The sequence below is a fragment of the Phaseolus vulgaris genome, chromosome 11, assembly GCF_000499845.2.
Source record: "Phaseolus vulgaris cultivar G19833 chromosome 11, P. vulgaris v2.0, whole genome shotgun sequence".
NCBI lineage: Eukaryota > Viridiplantae > Streptophyta > Magnoliopsida > Fabales > Fabaceae > Phaseolus > Phaseolus vulgaris.
Window position 1 is genome coordinate 43024177 of NC_023749.2, and position 16888 is coordinate 43041064.

General features: G+C 30.5%; 1 protein-coding gene and 1 pseudogene across 2 annotated transcripts; one reads left to right on the forward strand and one right to left on the reverse strand.

Annotated features, from left to right (window-relative positions):
- Positions 1-6927, reverse strand: part of LOC137808094 (G-type lectin S-receptor-like serine/threonine-protein kinase At4g27290) — an 18714-nt pseudogene extending 11787 nt beyond the window's left edge.
- A 4309-nt stretch (positions 6928-11236) lies between these two features.
- LOC137829518 (G-type lectin S-receptor-like serine/threonine-protein kinase At4g27290) lies at positions 11237-14950 on the forward strand. 2 transcript variants are annotated; one of them, XM_068636342.1, is made up of 7 exons: positions 11237-12694; positions 13016-13135; positions 13381-13535; positions 13633-13843; positions 13929-14166; positions 14238-14388; positions 14469-14950. In XM_068636342.1, the coding sequence occupies exons 1-7, from the start codon at positions 11302-11304 to the stop codon at positions 14769-14771; spliced, it is 2571 nt and encodes an 856-aa protein (XP_068492443.1). In that variant the 5' UTR covers positions 11237-11301; the 3' UTR covers positions 14772-14950. The 2 variants fall into 2 exon arrangements, with proteins under 2 accessions (XP_068492443.1, XP_068492435.1); XM_068636334.1 differs by having other exon boundaries at positions 11282-12694; positions 13384-13535.
- The last annotated feature ends 1938 nt before the right edge of the window (positions 14951-16888 follow it).

Sequence of the window (16888 nt, forward strand, 5' to 3'; positions counted from 1 at the left end):
ATATCATTTTACATGATATTTCTTCTTCCTTTCCTGTTTTATTCTTTGTGCATGAAAATAAAATATACAAATGTGAAAATATCACATACATAGATGGAGGCTCCTAATTATCCCAATCCATTCTCTGTGGCCACGATGTAGTTTTTCCAGAAACCAACTAGAATATGAATGTTGTGGACAACTTAATTACTTTAGATCATTCTAGAAGGACCAATTGTGGTCACTTTCTATATGTTGCTAACACTTCATATTAATCTTCTTCATATTAATTAATCTTCTTATATCTTCTTATGGATATGTTTCCTCGCCATTATAGAATAATGTAGTCATATTATGAAAATAAGGATTTATATATAAATAATCTCCTCCTTTCTCTTTAATAAAAAAAAAGTAAATATGTAAAATAGAAAAAAAAATCCAATGTAAAAGTTGTAATATATATATATATATATATATATATATATATATATAAACATATTAATTAATTATTTATATTAATATTTTAAAGAGAGAAAAAAGGAAGTTAGAATTAGACGGTATCAACGTTTCATATGGGATTTGTGAAATTTGTCAATCAAATTTTTTTATGCATACTAACTTATATAATCCCAAAAGGCGAATTCTAGAAGAAAAAATGAGTTCACTGAAGTAGTACAAGTGATCATAGAAATCGTCGTTCCACTATTAAGAAACCAATGACTTGAAGGAATTACTAGTCACAAGTTTTAGTTGAATTTAAGAGAAACAAAAATCCACAATCTTCCAGGTTATAGTCCTGAAAAAAAACTAAGTTGTGGATTAAGGATATGTAAAATATATTTTAAGTTATGAATTGTTCTAATAACCAAAAGGTAAATTACATTGTGTTTATATTGGTAGGAGAGGTTGAATATTGGTGGGATAGTACCAAGAGATTACTAGAAGGAGGAGCAATAATCATTACCTTGGGAAGTATTTAGAACAGAATTTCCTGAAATATATTTTCCCAATGATGTGAAAAGAGGAAAATAAATAGAATTTATGCAATTAAAACAAGGAATATATTAGTTGGAGAATATGCTTCCATGTTTGAGGAGTTATGGAAGTATTCTACTTTATTTTAACATTTAAATGAAAGAATGAAGTGTATAAAGTTTGAGAATGGACTTGGACCTAAATTATGAAAAGCAATAAGAATATTAGAAATTTCTGACTTTTGTATGCTTACTCACAAGTGTAGATTTTTGGTGGATTTTGAAAATAGTCAAAATAATAGACCAAGATATTTTGAACCTCATCCAATCAAAAGAAGACATAATGAGGGAAAATCCAACAATCGCTCCCATTGGAAATCCCCAACCAATAAATTTTCTTCAGGAAATTCAAGTAGGCCTGTAAAATAGATTAGGTGTCTAAAGTGTGGACAAAATATCATTATGCCAAAGACTATTATCCTAAAAGACCTATCGGTTTCAAGTGTGGGATACCTGGCCATGTATTTTTTGAACATAAATCTCACATTCAAATCCTTTTATACATAAGGCGAGACTTATGACAATAGGGTGAGTCTACGCCATGACTAGGTCTGAAACCACTCAAAACCATGATCTAAGTCAAGGTATGTGTTTCAGTAAAGGTAAAAATTTAAATGTATTGTATGAATTAGGCACATCTCATTCATTCATTTCTAATGATTGTGTCAAACATCTTGAATTACCAATCTCATTTTTAGATGCTAGTTTGGTTGTTTCACTCCCACAAGTGAATCTGTAACTACCAAGAAAGTTTGTTTGAATTGTCCACTATTAATTGAAAATAGGAAATTATTTGCAAATTTAATTGGTCTACCTTTGTCACAATTAGATGTAATCTTATGCATGGACTAGTTATTTTCGAATCAAGTCCTTTTAAATTATGCAGAGAAATCAATAATATTTTCCAATACCGAAGATCTTTTAAAACTATCTACCAACTCAATAAGTGAGCACTTAAAGAATGAAATTCAAGGATATTTGTTGTTGTCTTCTATGGAATAAAAAGAGGTAGTCAATTTGAAAAATATAGAAGATTGAATTCTCAATAGATTTGATGCTTAGAAGTGGACCAATAGCAGCATATAGAATGTCACCCTTTGAACTACCAGAATTGAAGAAACAATTAGAAGGGTTACTTGCAAAATAGTTTATTTGTCCTAATGTGTCACCTTGGGAGGTTTTATTTTGTTAATTAAGAAGAAAGATGGAAGTTTTAGACTAACTGTAAATTATCATCAGTTAAATAAATTAACCATTCAGAATTACCCTCTCCCTCGAATAGATGATTTGATGGATCAACTGAGAGGAGCATGTGTGTTTTCTAAGATAGATATTTAAGGTTAAGATATCATCAAATTAGAGCAAAGGAAAAAGACATAAAAAAACAACATTCCTAACTAAGTATGGTCATTATGAGTATCAGGTGGTGCCTTTCGATGTATCATGCTCCTATAGTGTTAATGGATTATATGAACATGATTTTTCATCCAGTTTTAGAGCATTTTGTAGTTGTTTTTATAGATGACATTCTCATTTATTCTAAAACAATTGAGGAGCATGATGAACATCTTCAGACTATTCTTTGAATTTTGATACACAAAAATTTGTATGTTAAGTTATCTAATAAGTATCAAATGTTCTTGTTTTCTATATCAAATTAGGCATATAAAATGAATGATTTTTATATAAATATTATGAAAAGAGTGTTTTCATTTAAAAAAACATGCTAGACCTAGTATGAGGTAAGAATATCCAAGAATTGATGGAAACTTGCAAGAAAGGAAAGAAAAATAGCAACAAAACAAAAGTAGTAGCAGAATGACCAATTCGCTCGGTGCATGCATCTAAGGATAAGTGAATTGGTAGTAGAGAGTAATGAAAGGAAGATCCTCTAAGTGAGGAAATTAGCTAAACAAATATATTCTAGAGAAAGAGCTAGTTGGGTTGTTGAGTGCATCTAGGAGGCTTTAAGCGAAAAAAGTCCTCCAAGAAGAAAACCTAAAATTCATTGGGGTTTGGTTTGGACCTTATGCACAACGAAATTTTTTCTTCATGGTTAAGAAAATTCCTTCATTGGGGCTTGACTTGGAGAAAATTCAAAGCCAAAAGATTTCTTCATACTTAAGAATGTTAAATTCACTAGGTCAGGCTTGGAGCGAAACCTAAAAGAATCCTTCAAATTTAAGAAATTTATGAATTCGCTAAGCTCATAATAGACTCTAAGCCAAAAGATTTCTTCAAGATGACGAAAGCCAATTTGCTCAATGAATGAGCAAATTTGAGGCAATCGGACATTAAACTCTATAAGTAGAGAAGTCTCGGTTCATAAGAGGTAGATTGAAACAAAGGTGTAACTTATAAACCAATAGTTATATCATTCATTTTAAAGAAGTACATATGGTAAATTTATGTGCATAACTGTTTCATTTAAGAACAGTCTAACATTCTTTGTTTTCTAACTATTTTGTTTTCTTTATTAATGTAACGCCTTTTAGAAAGCTTTTGATATTTATTCTAACTAGCGTCAAAACCTCTATAGAAGATTTGTTGTTCGAGCAAGATATTGAAAGACTCTTGAGAAAAGAAACAAAGCAAGCTTAAACAAGACAAAGAAGATCAAGAAGAAAAATCCAAGTTTAACTCATCCTATTCATAATCTCAACCACCTCAACTTGATAACATGGTTGGTCAAATGGGGAATAAAAATAGTGAGGGAGGAAGAATTGTAAATTCGTAGAGAAGAACACTAGGAGATTATACTATGCAACAAGGACTAAGATATTTCTCATGCATAGCAATGCCAACTGCAACTAGATCATTGGAGATGAAGCCAACATTCTTAAATTTAATCAGCAACCATTAATTCATAGGATTGGATCATGAACACCCTTGTACTCATTTATCCACTTTCTATGAATTGGTTGGTACCATGGGATTTGAAGATAGGGACATAATATTAGTGCACCTACGTTTATTCCATTTCTCATCGGTTGGAAAAGCTCTACATTTATTACATTTCTCATCAGTTGGAAAAGCAAAAAAATGGCTAAAATCCCATCCAAGCCGAAGCTTAAATAGTCGGAATGATGTAGAAAAAAGTTTATAAACAAGCTTTTCCCACTCTCTTGCTTTACTAAAGCTAAATCAGATATATCATCATTTAGGCAAAGACCGTATGAGCCTTTCTGTGAAGGTTGGGAATGCTTCAAAATGTTACTCAAAAGATGTCCAAACCATGGATTTGAAGACATAGCCCAACTAAGTATCTTTCATAATACTCTTAGGCCTGATACTAAAGTGATCCTAGATGCATCAACTAGAGGAATAATGATGCAAAGTAGGGAACCAAGATAAGTGATGTTTTGGCTTCAACAGATTATCAAGTTCAACATGATAGGCAAGTTGGTCAGAAAAAGGGAGTGTTAGAACTTAACATGATGAGATCTAACCTTGCATTTTGCTTTGCTTTGTAATTTCACATTTTGGATGGATTGAATGGGAGAAAAATGGAAGTTCAATGGATGAAGAATTCAGAATTGGAAAGGTGTTTTTGGTGTGTGGAAGTAGAGGTTTAGAAAAGGTGAGGCCAACTTCTGAAAAGCCTAAGCTAGACACTCACAAAAGTGTTAACAAAGAGAGATCTAGGAGGCAAGTGAAGCTAAATTTTGGCAACATTTCATTAGTCTAATCCAAACTGAATTACAAGAGGATTAAAATTTCTATTTATTGTGCTAAGTGTAGCCAAGGTTCATATTTAAACCCTAAAAACTCTCCACTCTCATGGTGACAAATGACTTCCTGTCATTGGAGCAAATCCTCTCAAATTAGAGGTTGACAAGTGACCTTTCTCTATTGGTTGAAAATTCTCTCCATTGAAGAGATTTCATGTGGATGCTTATGCCATTCTTGCTAATGCCTAGGTGGACTCTTCATGTTATCCATGCCACAAGGTGTCACTCCAAGCTTGTTAAGTCACACTACATGCTCTCCAAAAATGACCTAGATGCTTACTTGATTAACCTTAGATGGTCTAAGGTTGCATTGAGTCCAAAGAAATCTAATTGTAACCCTAGCTAGACTCTCTTTTCTTATTTACACCCTATTTTATTAGGCCCAATACATGGTCCATGAAAATTGGCCCAAAATAAAAGACTACACTACTTTGTACAATTATTTTACAAGGATAAGAAGAGGAAAAAGACTCTTCAAAAGTGGATGCTCCAATCAAACCTTTATCTTCTTCAATCTTCTCAACCCAAAATTGTGGTGTCTTGATGGTCCTCCATCATAACACAACTTATGCACCATTAGCTTAATTTTTTTTTGACACAACATATTGAAGCATTAACAAAGCAAATGTCCAAGTTGTCCCATCAATTACATGCCATCAATTCTTCTCAAGGTCAGTATCAACCAATCACTTGTGAATTGTGTGGAGGAACCCATCCAATTACTGGAAAAATCATTACTTATTAATCTACATTGTTATAAAGTTCATAATTTTAGGTTTTAGGCTCCCTTAAATGTGATGTAATTTGTTTATTTAATACATTTTTCTTTGAACCATAATCTAGAGTACTTCATTAATAAAGGCCTAACATTTAGCCTCCGTGGAATAAAGCATTGTATTAGATATTTTTTCTTTGAAGTTGTCTTGTAGATTTATTATAGAATATATATTATGTCCAATTCATATAATGTACTACGAATTTATTAGACACAATTCTTATGGCCTACCTTATAACCTTATTATATGATACCTTTTATGGTCTAATTTTTTAGCTCAAGGATTTGAGTCATTGTTTATCCTATAAACTTGTACCTACATCTTTATTTATTAGTTAGTTATTGTTAATACCTAACACTGTTTCAAGCTATAAACATTATTAGAAATACTAATTCATCACAATCTAGTACAAGAAGTTATTTTAGCAAATACATTTTACAAGCAAAAACTAATAGTAGACGTTGTGTAATACATTTATTGGCTGGTTTGGTTAAATGGTCTAACCTAGGTTAGATAATCTATCATGTGCAGTATAACTAGTTCTTAGCTTGCTTAGACAGTCTAACATGAGTTAGACGATCTAACTTGGGTTTGATAGTCTAACTCTGGTTAGATCGTTCGAGCAAGCTAACGACTAAATGTACTACACAGGTTAGACTGTCTAACCCAGATTAGAACGTTTAAGTAAGGTTAAACTATCTAACATACGTTAGACCGTCTAATGAAGTCAACCAAAAAATCTATTGCACTGGTTAGACCATTTAAGCAAGGTTAAACTGTCTACCAAGCCAACCAATAAATATACTACACAGGTTAGACTATCTATCCCAGGTTAGATCATCTAAACAAGGTTAGACTATCTATCACAGGTTAGATCATCTAAACAAGGTTAAAGTATCTAACCCAAGTTAAATGACATCATTAAAGAGGGTCAACTCTCTTGTATTAGCTGAATAAAGAACATGGGAAAAGGTTAGACTGGCTAACCTAGGACAAACAAAATTATTATTGACATGCATTCATTGTTTACTTAGAAATGATCACACATGTAATCTCGATAATAACTTGTAGGATTTCTTAAACTTATATAGAACTAATGCAATTAAAATTCTGATTTTAATTGTTTTTCTTTAAATTTAATAGGATTTCTTGCTAATGTAGGACCAAATGCATATATAATTCAAAGGTGTATAATCTAAGTCTAAATGGAAAAATGAAAACAAGGCCATAAAGCAAATTTCATAACACATTACAACCAACACACAACAACAAATGCATACAACTATAACTTACAGGTCATAAGAAAATATACAATTCACAAGGGTCACAAAGTACAATGGTTATTCATTAAAAAAAACTCACCTGTAGGGCAATTTCAACACAGGTTTCCCTTCCACGCCCCTCCATGCCAGAAGCCTTTCCTCAAACCAAACACTAGCTGATTCAAATCACAAAATTGCATAAAAAAATGAAAGATGAAAGCCAATTATTAAATTTAGGATATGATAATATTGACCTTTAGGTCCATCTATACATGTAACAGTGTTAGACCTATACATATACACAAATCTATACATATGCACATCTTAGGCTGTTTAACACCTAAAAAATATAATTTGATGCAATAAATTGGAAAAAAAGGAAAACATCAAAGTGGGCATAACATGATAGGAAAAACATATTTCTATTATGTAGTCTTAATTTCTGTGAGTAGGTCTACCATATGGATGACACTAATCAATTAAGGTACATGCATGTGTGTCACAAGGACATGAACAATAACTAAACCTAATGTACTAAAATAATACGCATATATGTTAAAGTGAAATCTTTGGTTGTCAACACTAAAATGTCCATTTATATCTTTTTAGAAGGACAAACATGCATTTATATAACTGTTGAACTATGTTACTCATACATTCCAAAAATGAGTTTTTAAATTCTTCCTTAACATTGTCTTCTACTTATATAAATATATTTACATTTAATTGCAAAACAACATATTACTAACACAAAGACTTGGAAGTCTACTAACTCATTGTACTAAAATAATAGCTACTAACATAAATAAGATATAAATCAATGTTTCTCAAACAACAAAGGCCAAATTAAATTCTTCCACTTAAAATCATTTTTTTCTTTACTTTTATTCATCTCTTAAGCAAGCAGTTAGAGACACAACCAAGTTTCACTCTTACAAAGATCCAACATCACAACAACAACAAGGAATTTTTGGAAGCAAGGTTAGGGATTTTGAGAGGGAAGTTTAGGGAGCACAAGTTGGAGAACACGAGTTGTGGGAGAATTTAGGTTTAAGGAGGATTCGTGTGTGGGTTAGTCACTTATTTCACAAGTCCTTCATTTTCGTGTTTTTTTTTCTAACATTTAATTAGTGTCGGCTAGGTTAACAAAAACTCCATGTCATAAATTAATTCATTTGCGTTCACTTAGTTGCCACACACATTAAATGTTTTTTTATTGTTTTATAAGAGTTATAAAAGTTTTCACATTAGCTACATGGACACTAAAATAATATTTTTTAATCATTGCATCAATTATGCATCCCAATTTGTTTCTTCCACATGAACGCAAGATAATTATTATTATTTTCTAATTTATTTTCAACTTGTAGATGGGTTTAACGTATCTTTAGTCAATTCTATAATTTTTGTAAAAGTGTTTTGTCCAACAAGTATGGGCTTAGCCCACACAAATAATGTTTGTGTAGACAAACGCTTATTTGTGATAGCTAATCCTTCCCATTCCTGTAGTAGATTATAGACTCCATTGATATCGAATATGATATTATATGTCTAAAATAATGTGCTCTATCCTCTAGATTCCATTTACATTATATCCATAACTGAGATAAAATATTATAAATTTCTACATCAATTATTCACAAACCAACATAATTTTATACTTTTTACCGTTATCTTAAACTGATATTGAAACCTTACACTTTCAACATCATCTTATATTACATTGATTTTTAAACCAATACCATATACCTCTAAGAACTAACATTTGTTTAGTTACTCTATCGTCATCTTTCGTTTTTTTTTTCTCATCAATTGTCATATTTTGTAGATAGAATATCCTCTTTTCTAATTGTATTGAATTGTTTATTATGAGAATTATAAGGGTTTAATAAAAATGATCTAAAAAAATTTTAAAATTAAGATTAAGAAATTAATTATGTAAAGATTGGTGTTAATCATTAATATTTTTATTTTCAAAATTTTCAAGTATAATTAAATAAATTAGTTTCTTCTATTTCTCAAAATGATAAATTAACAAAGGTTAGATATAATTCTTGATCACTTCAAGTGTTATTATTCAGTTTTACTTTATGAATTTGCATAATTAAAGTTTTGTGTTAAAATAAATAAATTATAGAAATAAAAAATCTCAAAATTTTGTCTGTGTTCAACCATGTCTTTAATGACTTTACGACAACAGGAACTTCAAGTGTTATTATTCAATTTACTTTATGAATTTGCATAATTAAAGTTTTGTGTTAAAATGAATAAATTATAGAAATAAAAAATCTCAAAATTTTGTCTTTGTTCAACCATGTCTTTAATGACTTTACGACAACAGCCTTTAGTCTTATCAGTTGACCCAACACAACACGAATTCGAGATAGTTAGCCCATTAATCAAAATGCGTTCCAAAATATTCATATAAATAAATGTCCTAGATCAAAAATTAAATTTGTATATAAATTTAAGTAAACTCTGTAAACTTGTTTTATAGAGTTTTTTTTTTCTTTGAAAAATATATCCCATTCAAGTTCATAATCCTAATATATTATTACATAAAATTGAAATTCTTAATGTAAAAAAAAAATAAATTCTAAAAATATTTGTAGACAATACTAATATGTTCTTCACTTAGTTATGTGTCAAAAAAACTTAGTCGCAGTTTATTCTCTCAAGGACTTGAAACATGACTGGAAATTAAGTGGGGACAGAATTATAAGAAAAACAAGTATTTTCACTATAATTTTTACAAATAAATTAAATAACTCACAATTAAGGGAATGTGTAGAGTTGTTATTTTATTGCGTAGAGTAATTGTTTGATTATTTGTAGTTAAGATAATAAAAAGTATTTATTATAAATAACAATAATGAAAAGGAATAAGAAAGAAAAGCGTTAAAAGTGGATGTTTATAAGTTGAGAAATTGAAAAGTATTTATAGAAAAACCTAAAATAATAGATACTAAACAATGTTTACAATTTGACTTATATATACCTTTTCATGTGAAAACAAAATTTACAAAAAAGTTATTAAATAAAAAACAATTTAAAAATAATAATTTGTTTAAATTAGATATTATTTTAAAAATTAAAAAAATTATTAATATTTAAATTAATTTATATTATTATTAAATAATTTTTAAATTAATATCTATTTAGTTATTAAAGATAAATAATTAGTTAAAATCTTAATAGATATTTAGAAAGTATTTATTAATAATATAAACTAATTTAGATATCAAATAATTTTTTAAGTATTTAGTTAATATAATAATTATTTTTTTATAGTTAAAAATTTAAAAATAAAAATATATATCCAAACAAATATCTATTTAGATAATTTTTTATAAATATTTCTAAAAAATAAATAAATGTGTTCTTTCAATCATAAACTAATAATAAACATATTCTAAAAATTAATATGAGTCTCTCACCAACTAAAGTTCTTTGCTTGAAAGAGAGGGAATGAGTATGAAATGTGATAGATACAAGGCTATGATATTAAATACTAACCTAAATAACCCCTCTCCTCTTTTGACCACGAGAAGTTCAAAAATAGGCCAAGACAAAAGCTAGGCGTGTAGCAAGACAGTGGAAATATAATACAAGTGTAATAAAATTCATTACTGTGAAATAGATTTGGCACAAGTATTTTTTTTAAAATATAAATATGTTTTCTAAATAATTTGTTATTATATGTACTTTATAGGTCTCTCTAAAATTTAAATATATTTTCAAAAAATTTATTAGTAATAATAGTGAATAAAACATCCATCTCTTAACATATAATCAAAATTAATTTTAATTATTAAATTTATTGGTTATATTTATCATTTATATTATCTTTCTTTTTGACGTCATTAATAATAAATTTAAAAATACCTTTTAAAATTTAGAAAACAAAATAATACAAATATTTTAGAGAATTATTTAAAATATTTAGAATTTTACAGACTAAGAAAACACATTCTGCCTAGCTTTTCCAAATTTATTTAGCTCAAATTTTACTATATTTAACAAAAATATAAGAAATATGTATTTTTATTTATCTATTTTTTTATAAAATTTACATTAAAATATATTTTTATTTAGCATATTTTTCATATTATAGTTTTTCATTAATCCAAACACAAGTGAAAAAAATTCACCACTTTCTTCCTTCCTATTGTACTCATCCAAGCAATATATTTGCTTCATTTTTTTTTCCTATTTCCTTCATTCTTATTTTATTCCTTTTTCCTATATTGTTGCTTTCTGCTTTACTTTGTTTAAAGGAAACATAAAGGAAGTTTTTTCTATGACACTACCCTTTCTACATACATTCACTTCACAATTCGTTTTCGTAATAAAATATTATAATAAAATAATAATTTATGAAATTGTTAGTTTGATATAAATAAATAAATAAAAATGTCAATGTATGAATACCCAAACATAAATGATAAGCCTCCAAAAACAAGTAGTACTTATATATCATAGGCCCATGCACGAACCCAAAGTCAATCCGCCATAGTTGATGCCCATGATATGTTCAACAAACACAGTAACACATACAATTCCCTCAGTAAATGCACATATATTCAATCCAGTTATCACTGGAATCAATCACACTGCAATGACGATTTTCACTCTCGCACTTGGTATTTGCACCCTACTTTTTCTCCTTTCAAAAGCTTTCTCAACTGATACACTTACCCTCTCTCAATCTCTCCATGATGGCACCACCTTATCGTCCAAAGACGAAACTTTCGAACTGGGTTTCTTCTCCCTAAGAAACTCCACAAACCGTTACCTAGGAATCTGGTTCAAAAACATCCCAGTAAAAACCATTGTTTGGGTTGCAAACCGTGACCACCCTCTCAAAGACAACTCCACCAAGTTGACCATAACCAACGACGGAAACCTCCTCCTTCGCACCAACAACAGCACAGTTCACTGGTCAACAAACACAACAACAAAGCCTCTGAGACCACCCATTTTGCAACTCTTAAACACCGGGAACTTAATACTTCGCAACGATGATGACCACAGCAATAATGAAGAGAAGTTCTTGTGGCAAAGCTTTGACTACCCTTGTGACACATTGCTACCAGGAATGAAGCTTGGATGGAACAAAAAAACCGGTCTCAATCGAAGTATTACTGCGTGGAAGAACTGGGATGACCCTTCTGCTGGAAACTTCACATGGGGCATCACATTTGACAGCAACCCTGAAATGGTTCTTTGGAAGGGAACATCTAAGTACCATAGGAGTGGCCCTTGGAATGGTATCCGGTTCAGTGGTGCATTTGCTGGTTCAAATATGTTAACCACTCACCCTCTTTTCGTTTACGAATTGGTCAACAACAACGACGATGAAGTGTACTACTCATACAGATCCGTCAACAAGTCCCTGATCTCAATAGTTGTCATGAACCAAACCCTTTTCCGCCGCCAACGGATCATTTGGATCCCCGACAACGGAACTTGGAGGTTGTTCCAAACCGCTCCAAGAGATATCTGCGACACTTACAATCCATGTGGTTCTTATGCGAATTGCATGGTTGATTCATCACCTGTGTGCCAGTGTTTAGAAGGGTTTCAACCGAAGTCTTCAGAGACTGCGGACTTGTCACAAGGGTGTGTGAGAAGTGAACCGTGGAGGTGCAGGGTAGAGAGGAGAGATGGATTTAGAAAATTTGTTGGGTTGAAGTATCCTGATACGACACATTCATGGGTTAATAGAAGCATGACACTCGATGAATGCAAGGTAAAGTGTTGGGAAAATTGTTCGTGCACGGCTTATGCAAACTTGGATATAAGAGGAGCAGGAAGTGGGTGTTCTATTTGGTTCGGTGATCTTATTGATTTGAAGGTTGTTTCACAAAGTGGGCAATATCTGTATATTCGAATGGCAGATTCAAGGACAGGTGAAATTAATACTCTGATCTTCATCTAATAACTTCTAATATTGTTAATTCTTTAATCTGCTAAATCGTAATTTTGTAACCTTTTTATCATTCATTTGGTGAATTTGATTCATCCCTCTTATAATTCGACATTCAATGTTTTAATAGAAACAACATACTGATATATATGACAATGCAGTGCAGTAGATTGTTAGGTCAGAAATTTCATTAAATATGTTGAAAGTGAAGTTAATAGATAAATGAAAGAAAGCACCATTGAAATGCCAGAAGAGGAAATAAGAAAATGAAAGGACTGAATTTGACAAACAAGGATAACTGCAGATCCTAAAGATGCCCACAAGAAGAAGGCATTGTTGCTGATAGGTACCACCGTGGCTCCTACTGTTCTTGTCATTCTATTGGCAATCTTATACTATTACAGGAGAAAAAGAAAGTATGAAGGTAAGTTTCTTCAATTGTATTATTTTACTAAACTTAAAATTAATTTCAAAAAATGGTTAGGGTGTGATATGAATTTTACTTTGAATTCGTTTACATGGTATACATACCTTTTTGTTTTTAGTGTGGTCTCAAAAGTGACATTAAATATCTCCTGAAAACTTTGATGATATTACAGAAAGTTCATTTATATTTCAAATAAAAAAAAGAAACACACTGACTCTGGTGTACTGATATGATTAATCTAGAAGAAAACGTGTCAGTAGTAAAGAATGATAAAGTTGTTGGACAAGAAGATAGTATGGAACTACCGTTGTTTGATTTTGCTACATTAGTTAATGCTACCAACAACTTCTCAACTGACAACAAACTTGGGCAAGGTGGGTTTGGGCCTGTATACAAGGTAAATAGCACCATATCATGTGTCTTATTTTTACAAATGAATTATTGGTGAACATGCCTACTGAAATAACTATTCATTTTGTCAAACTTTTTTCAAGGGTGTATTAGCAGATGGACAAGAAATTGCTGTTAAAAGGCTATCAAGGAGTTCAGGACAAGGATTAACAGAATTTAAGAATGAAGTTATATTGTGTGCCAAACTGCAACACCGAAATCTGGTTAAAGTTCTTGGTTGCTGCATTGAAGCAGAGGAGAAAATGCTTCTCTATGAATATATGCCCAACAGAAGTTTAGATTCATTTCTTTTTGGTCAGTATCCAATTCTTGAAAGACTTAAATTTCTTTAAAAAATCTTCACAAATGAAGACTAACACTAACATTGTAACCTTGACAGATTCAACTAAAAGTGAGGTTTTGGACTGGTCTAAGCGCTTTCATATCTTATGTGCAACTGCTCGTGGACTTCTTTATCTTCATCAGGATTCTAGATTAAGAATAATACATAGAGATTTAAAAGCAAGTAATATTTTATTGGACAACAACTTGAATCCTAAAATTTCAGATTTTGGGTTAGCAAGAATGTGTGGAGGTGATCAAATTGAAGGAAATACTAACAGGATTGTAGGAACATAGTAAGTACCATTGCTGATGTTCAGATCTTCTTACATGTAAATTTTAAACTAACTCTTGGTTTTTCTTATAGTGGATACATGGCACCTGAATATGTTATCCATGGATTATTCTCCACAAAATCTGATGTGTTTAGTTTTGGCATATTATTGCTGGAAATCATTAGTGGAAAAAAGAACAGAGAAGTTACCTACCCACACCATAGTCATAATCTTATTGGGCATGTAAGTAAGAAAAAAAAAATAACAGCTTCACTTTCATATATATTAAAGCAATACATAATAACTTATTTTTGATTTTGTAGACATGGAAGTTGTGGAAAGAAGGCACACCAGAAAAATTGATTGATAAGTGTTTGGAGGATGCATGCATCTTATCAGAAGCAGTACGTTCCATTCACATCGGTCTTCTATGCCTTCAACGTCAACCTAATGATCGACCAAACATGTCCTCTGTGGTTGTTATGTTAAGTAGTGATAATGAATTACCAGAACCAAAGGAACCTGGTTTCTTGATAGATAGGATCATGAATGAAGAGCAATCAGAATTTAGAAGCCAAACTTCTTCAACCAATGAAGTAACCATTTCAATCCTGAATGCTAGATAAGGAAAATGTTTATTTCTTGCACTTAGTTAACTATGTATGCTTTATTTCATATTTGTCACTTGTCATGGAGCTATAGTTTTTCAAAGTTTCAATCCCCAAAACTGTGGAATGTGTTACCATTTTTTAAGACAATTTGTTACATTCAAATGATTTAGTTTAGTTAAGGATTTTTTTTCTCTAACGGTTTGGAATTTTAGATTTCACGAGCAGCACAATTAATAAAAGAAATGATTCATATAATATCAAAGAATCAGCTACATGAGAGAATATTTAGGTGGAGGAGAAATCCCGTGGAGCACATAGTCGGGTCCTTTCATATATCAAAGTCAATAGTGTGATAGATTAAACCTGTTCAACAAGTTTGAGTTTATGTAATGTGAATTTGACCGAAAATGATGTTAAAATATTACGATTGCAGATGATTTCCATGATAGGTTTAAATTTTGTTACATAGCCTAGTGTTGAACATTGGTTAAATAGTAGATTTTGTAGATAAATTTTATCACCTATTAATGCATGATTTTATTTACACGGAAATCAACCTATTTATACAACATGAGAAAAATAGAAAACTTATCATTAATAAACTCAATAATAAAATATAGTGGAAATTCTTTGGTTTTGGAATATTGAGACTCAGGAAGTGATCCAAGATTTTCTTGATGATTTTTTTTTGTTTGGTTGTGCTATCTTGGGTTCTCTCCCTCTGTCTTCCCGTGCTCTTTCTCTGTGGTTTTTTGAGTTTTTCTGTTTTTATAATTTTTGCTGAACTTTCCTGGGTCACGCTCAAGCTCTTGATATCTACGTCCGTAAGTCACTTTCCTAAAAACCAAATCAAAAACGAAAACCACCTATATTACTGCATCCACCACACGAAAACGAAAACGAAAATGTTTACATGAAAACACAACTCCATCGCGCCTAACAACAATACCTCGTCCTCCACTACCACAACCACTACGAGAAAATCATCAAATAGAAACCAATTTTTAGATACCAAAATAATTAGTTGCAATAGTAACTAAATTAGAGATCATTTTAGAAACTAAAAAAAAATTGGTTTATAAATTAGTTTCTACTATTGTTAAATAGTTTTTAAATTGGTATCTTATTAGCTACCAAGTTTTAAACTACCCATTATTTAGATTCTAAATTTAGTAACAAAAACCTTGGTTGCTAATTAAATGTCAATTTAGAAACCATTTAACAATTATAGAAACTAATTTATAAACCAAAAATTTATTTAATCTTTAAAATAGTCTCTAATTTAATATTATAACAACTAATTATTTTTTATTTATAAAATTAATTTCTTTTTTATGATTTTTTTTTCGTGAACATAATACTAAATCACCACCACCTCCATGACTTCACCATGACAAATGAGCTTCTCCGCATGTTCCTTTTTAAATAAAAGTTACAAAAGACTCTTTGAAATTTTGAAAAAGAGGTTCAAGTCACAAATGATCTGGTGGAGAAAGAATTAACCGCTGTTTTGGTTATCTCTAAATAAAAACCATTTTTGTTTCGGCTTTCTCTAAATTTTTTGGTTCTATTTTTTTTTTCTTTTGCACGGGCTTGGAGTTTGCGTGTCGGTTTAGAAAAAACTCTCTAAACAATACCTAGTCTATCTTGTCGGTTTAGAAGAGTGCAAAAGTCTAATATTATTTATTATATATTATTTAATATTCTTAAAGATTAAAGATAATATTACAATTTTGAAGTAAAGGGAATTTGAATCCAGGTTCACTAGTTTCTGGGTTCAGTGACTACATACCATACTACATACCATAACTAATATTATTATCAATAATAAAATTATTATTGATATTATTATAATTATTATTAGTTTTATTATTATTATTATTACTATTAATATTAATATTAAAAATATTATTTATATTATTAATATTATAATTATTAATATTATTATTATTAGTAGTGTACTGACCAGTGCTCGACTCTTGGTATTATTTTTGTATGCTTGGTTCTTTGTGGTAAAGAGAGGTCAGCTCGGTCGTTGGGTCTGGGTGAGACCTGAGCAGATGACTCTTTATCAGGATAGGTCCAAAGCGCGTGGTAGGGTCGTTAGAGTAATTTTATATATATCCGCTTAT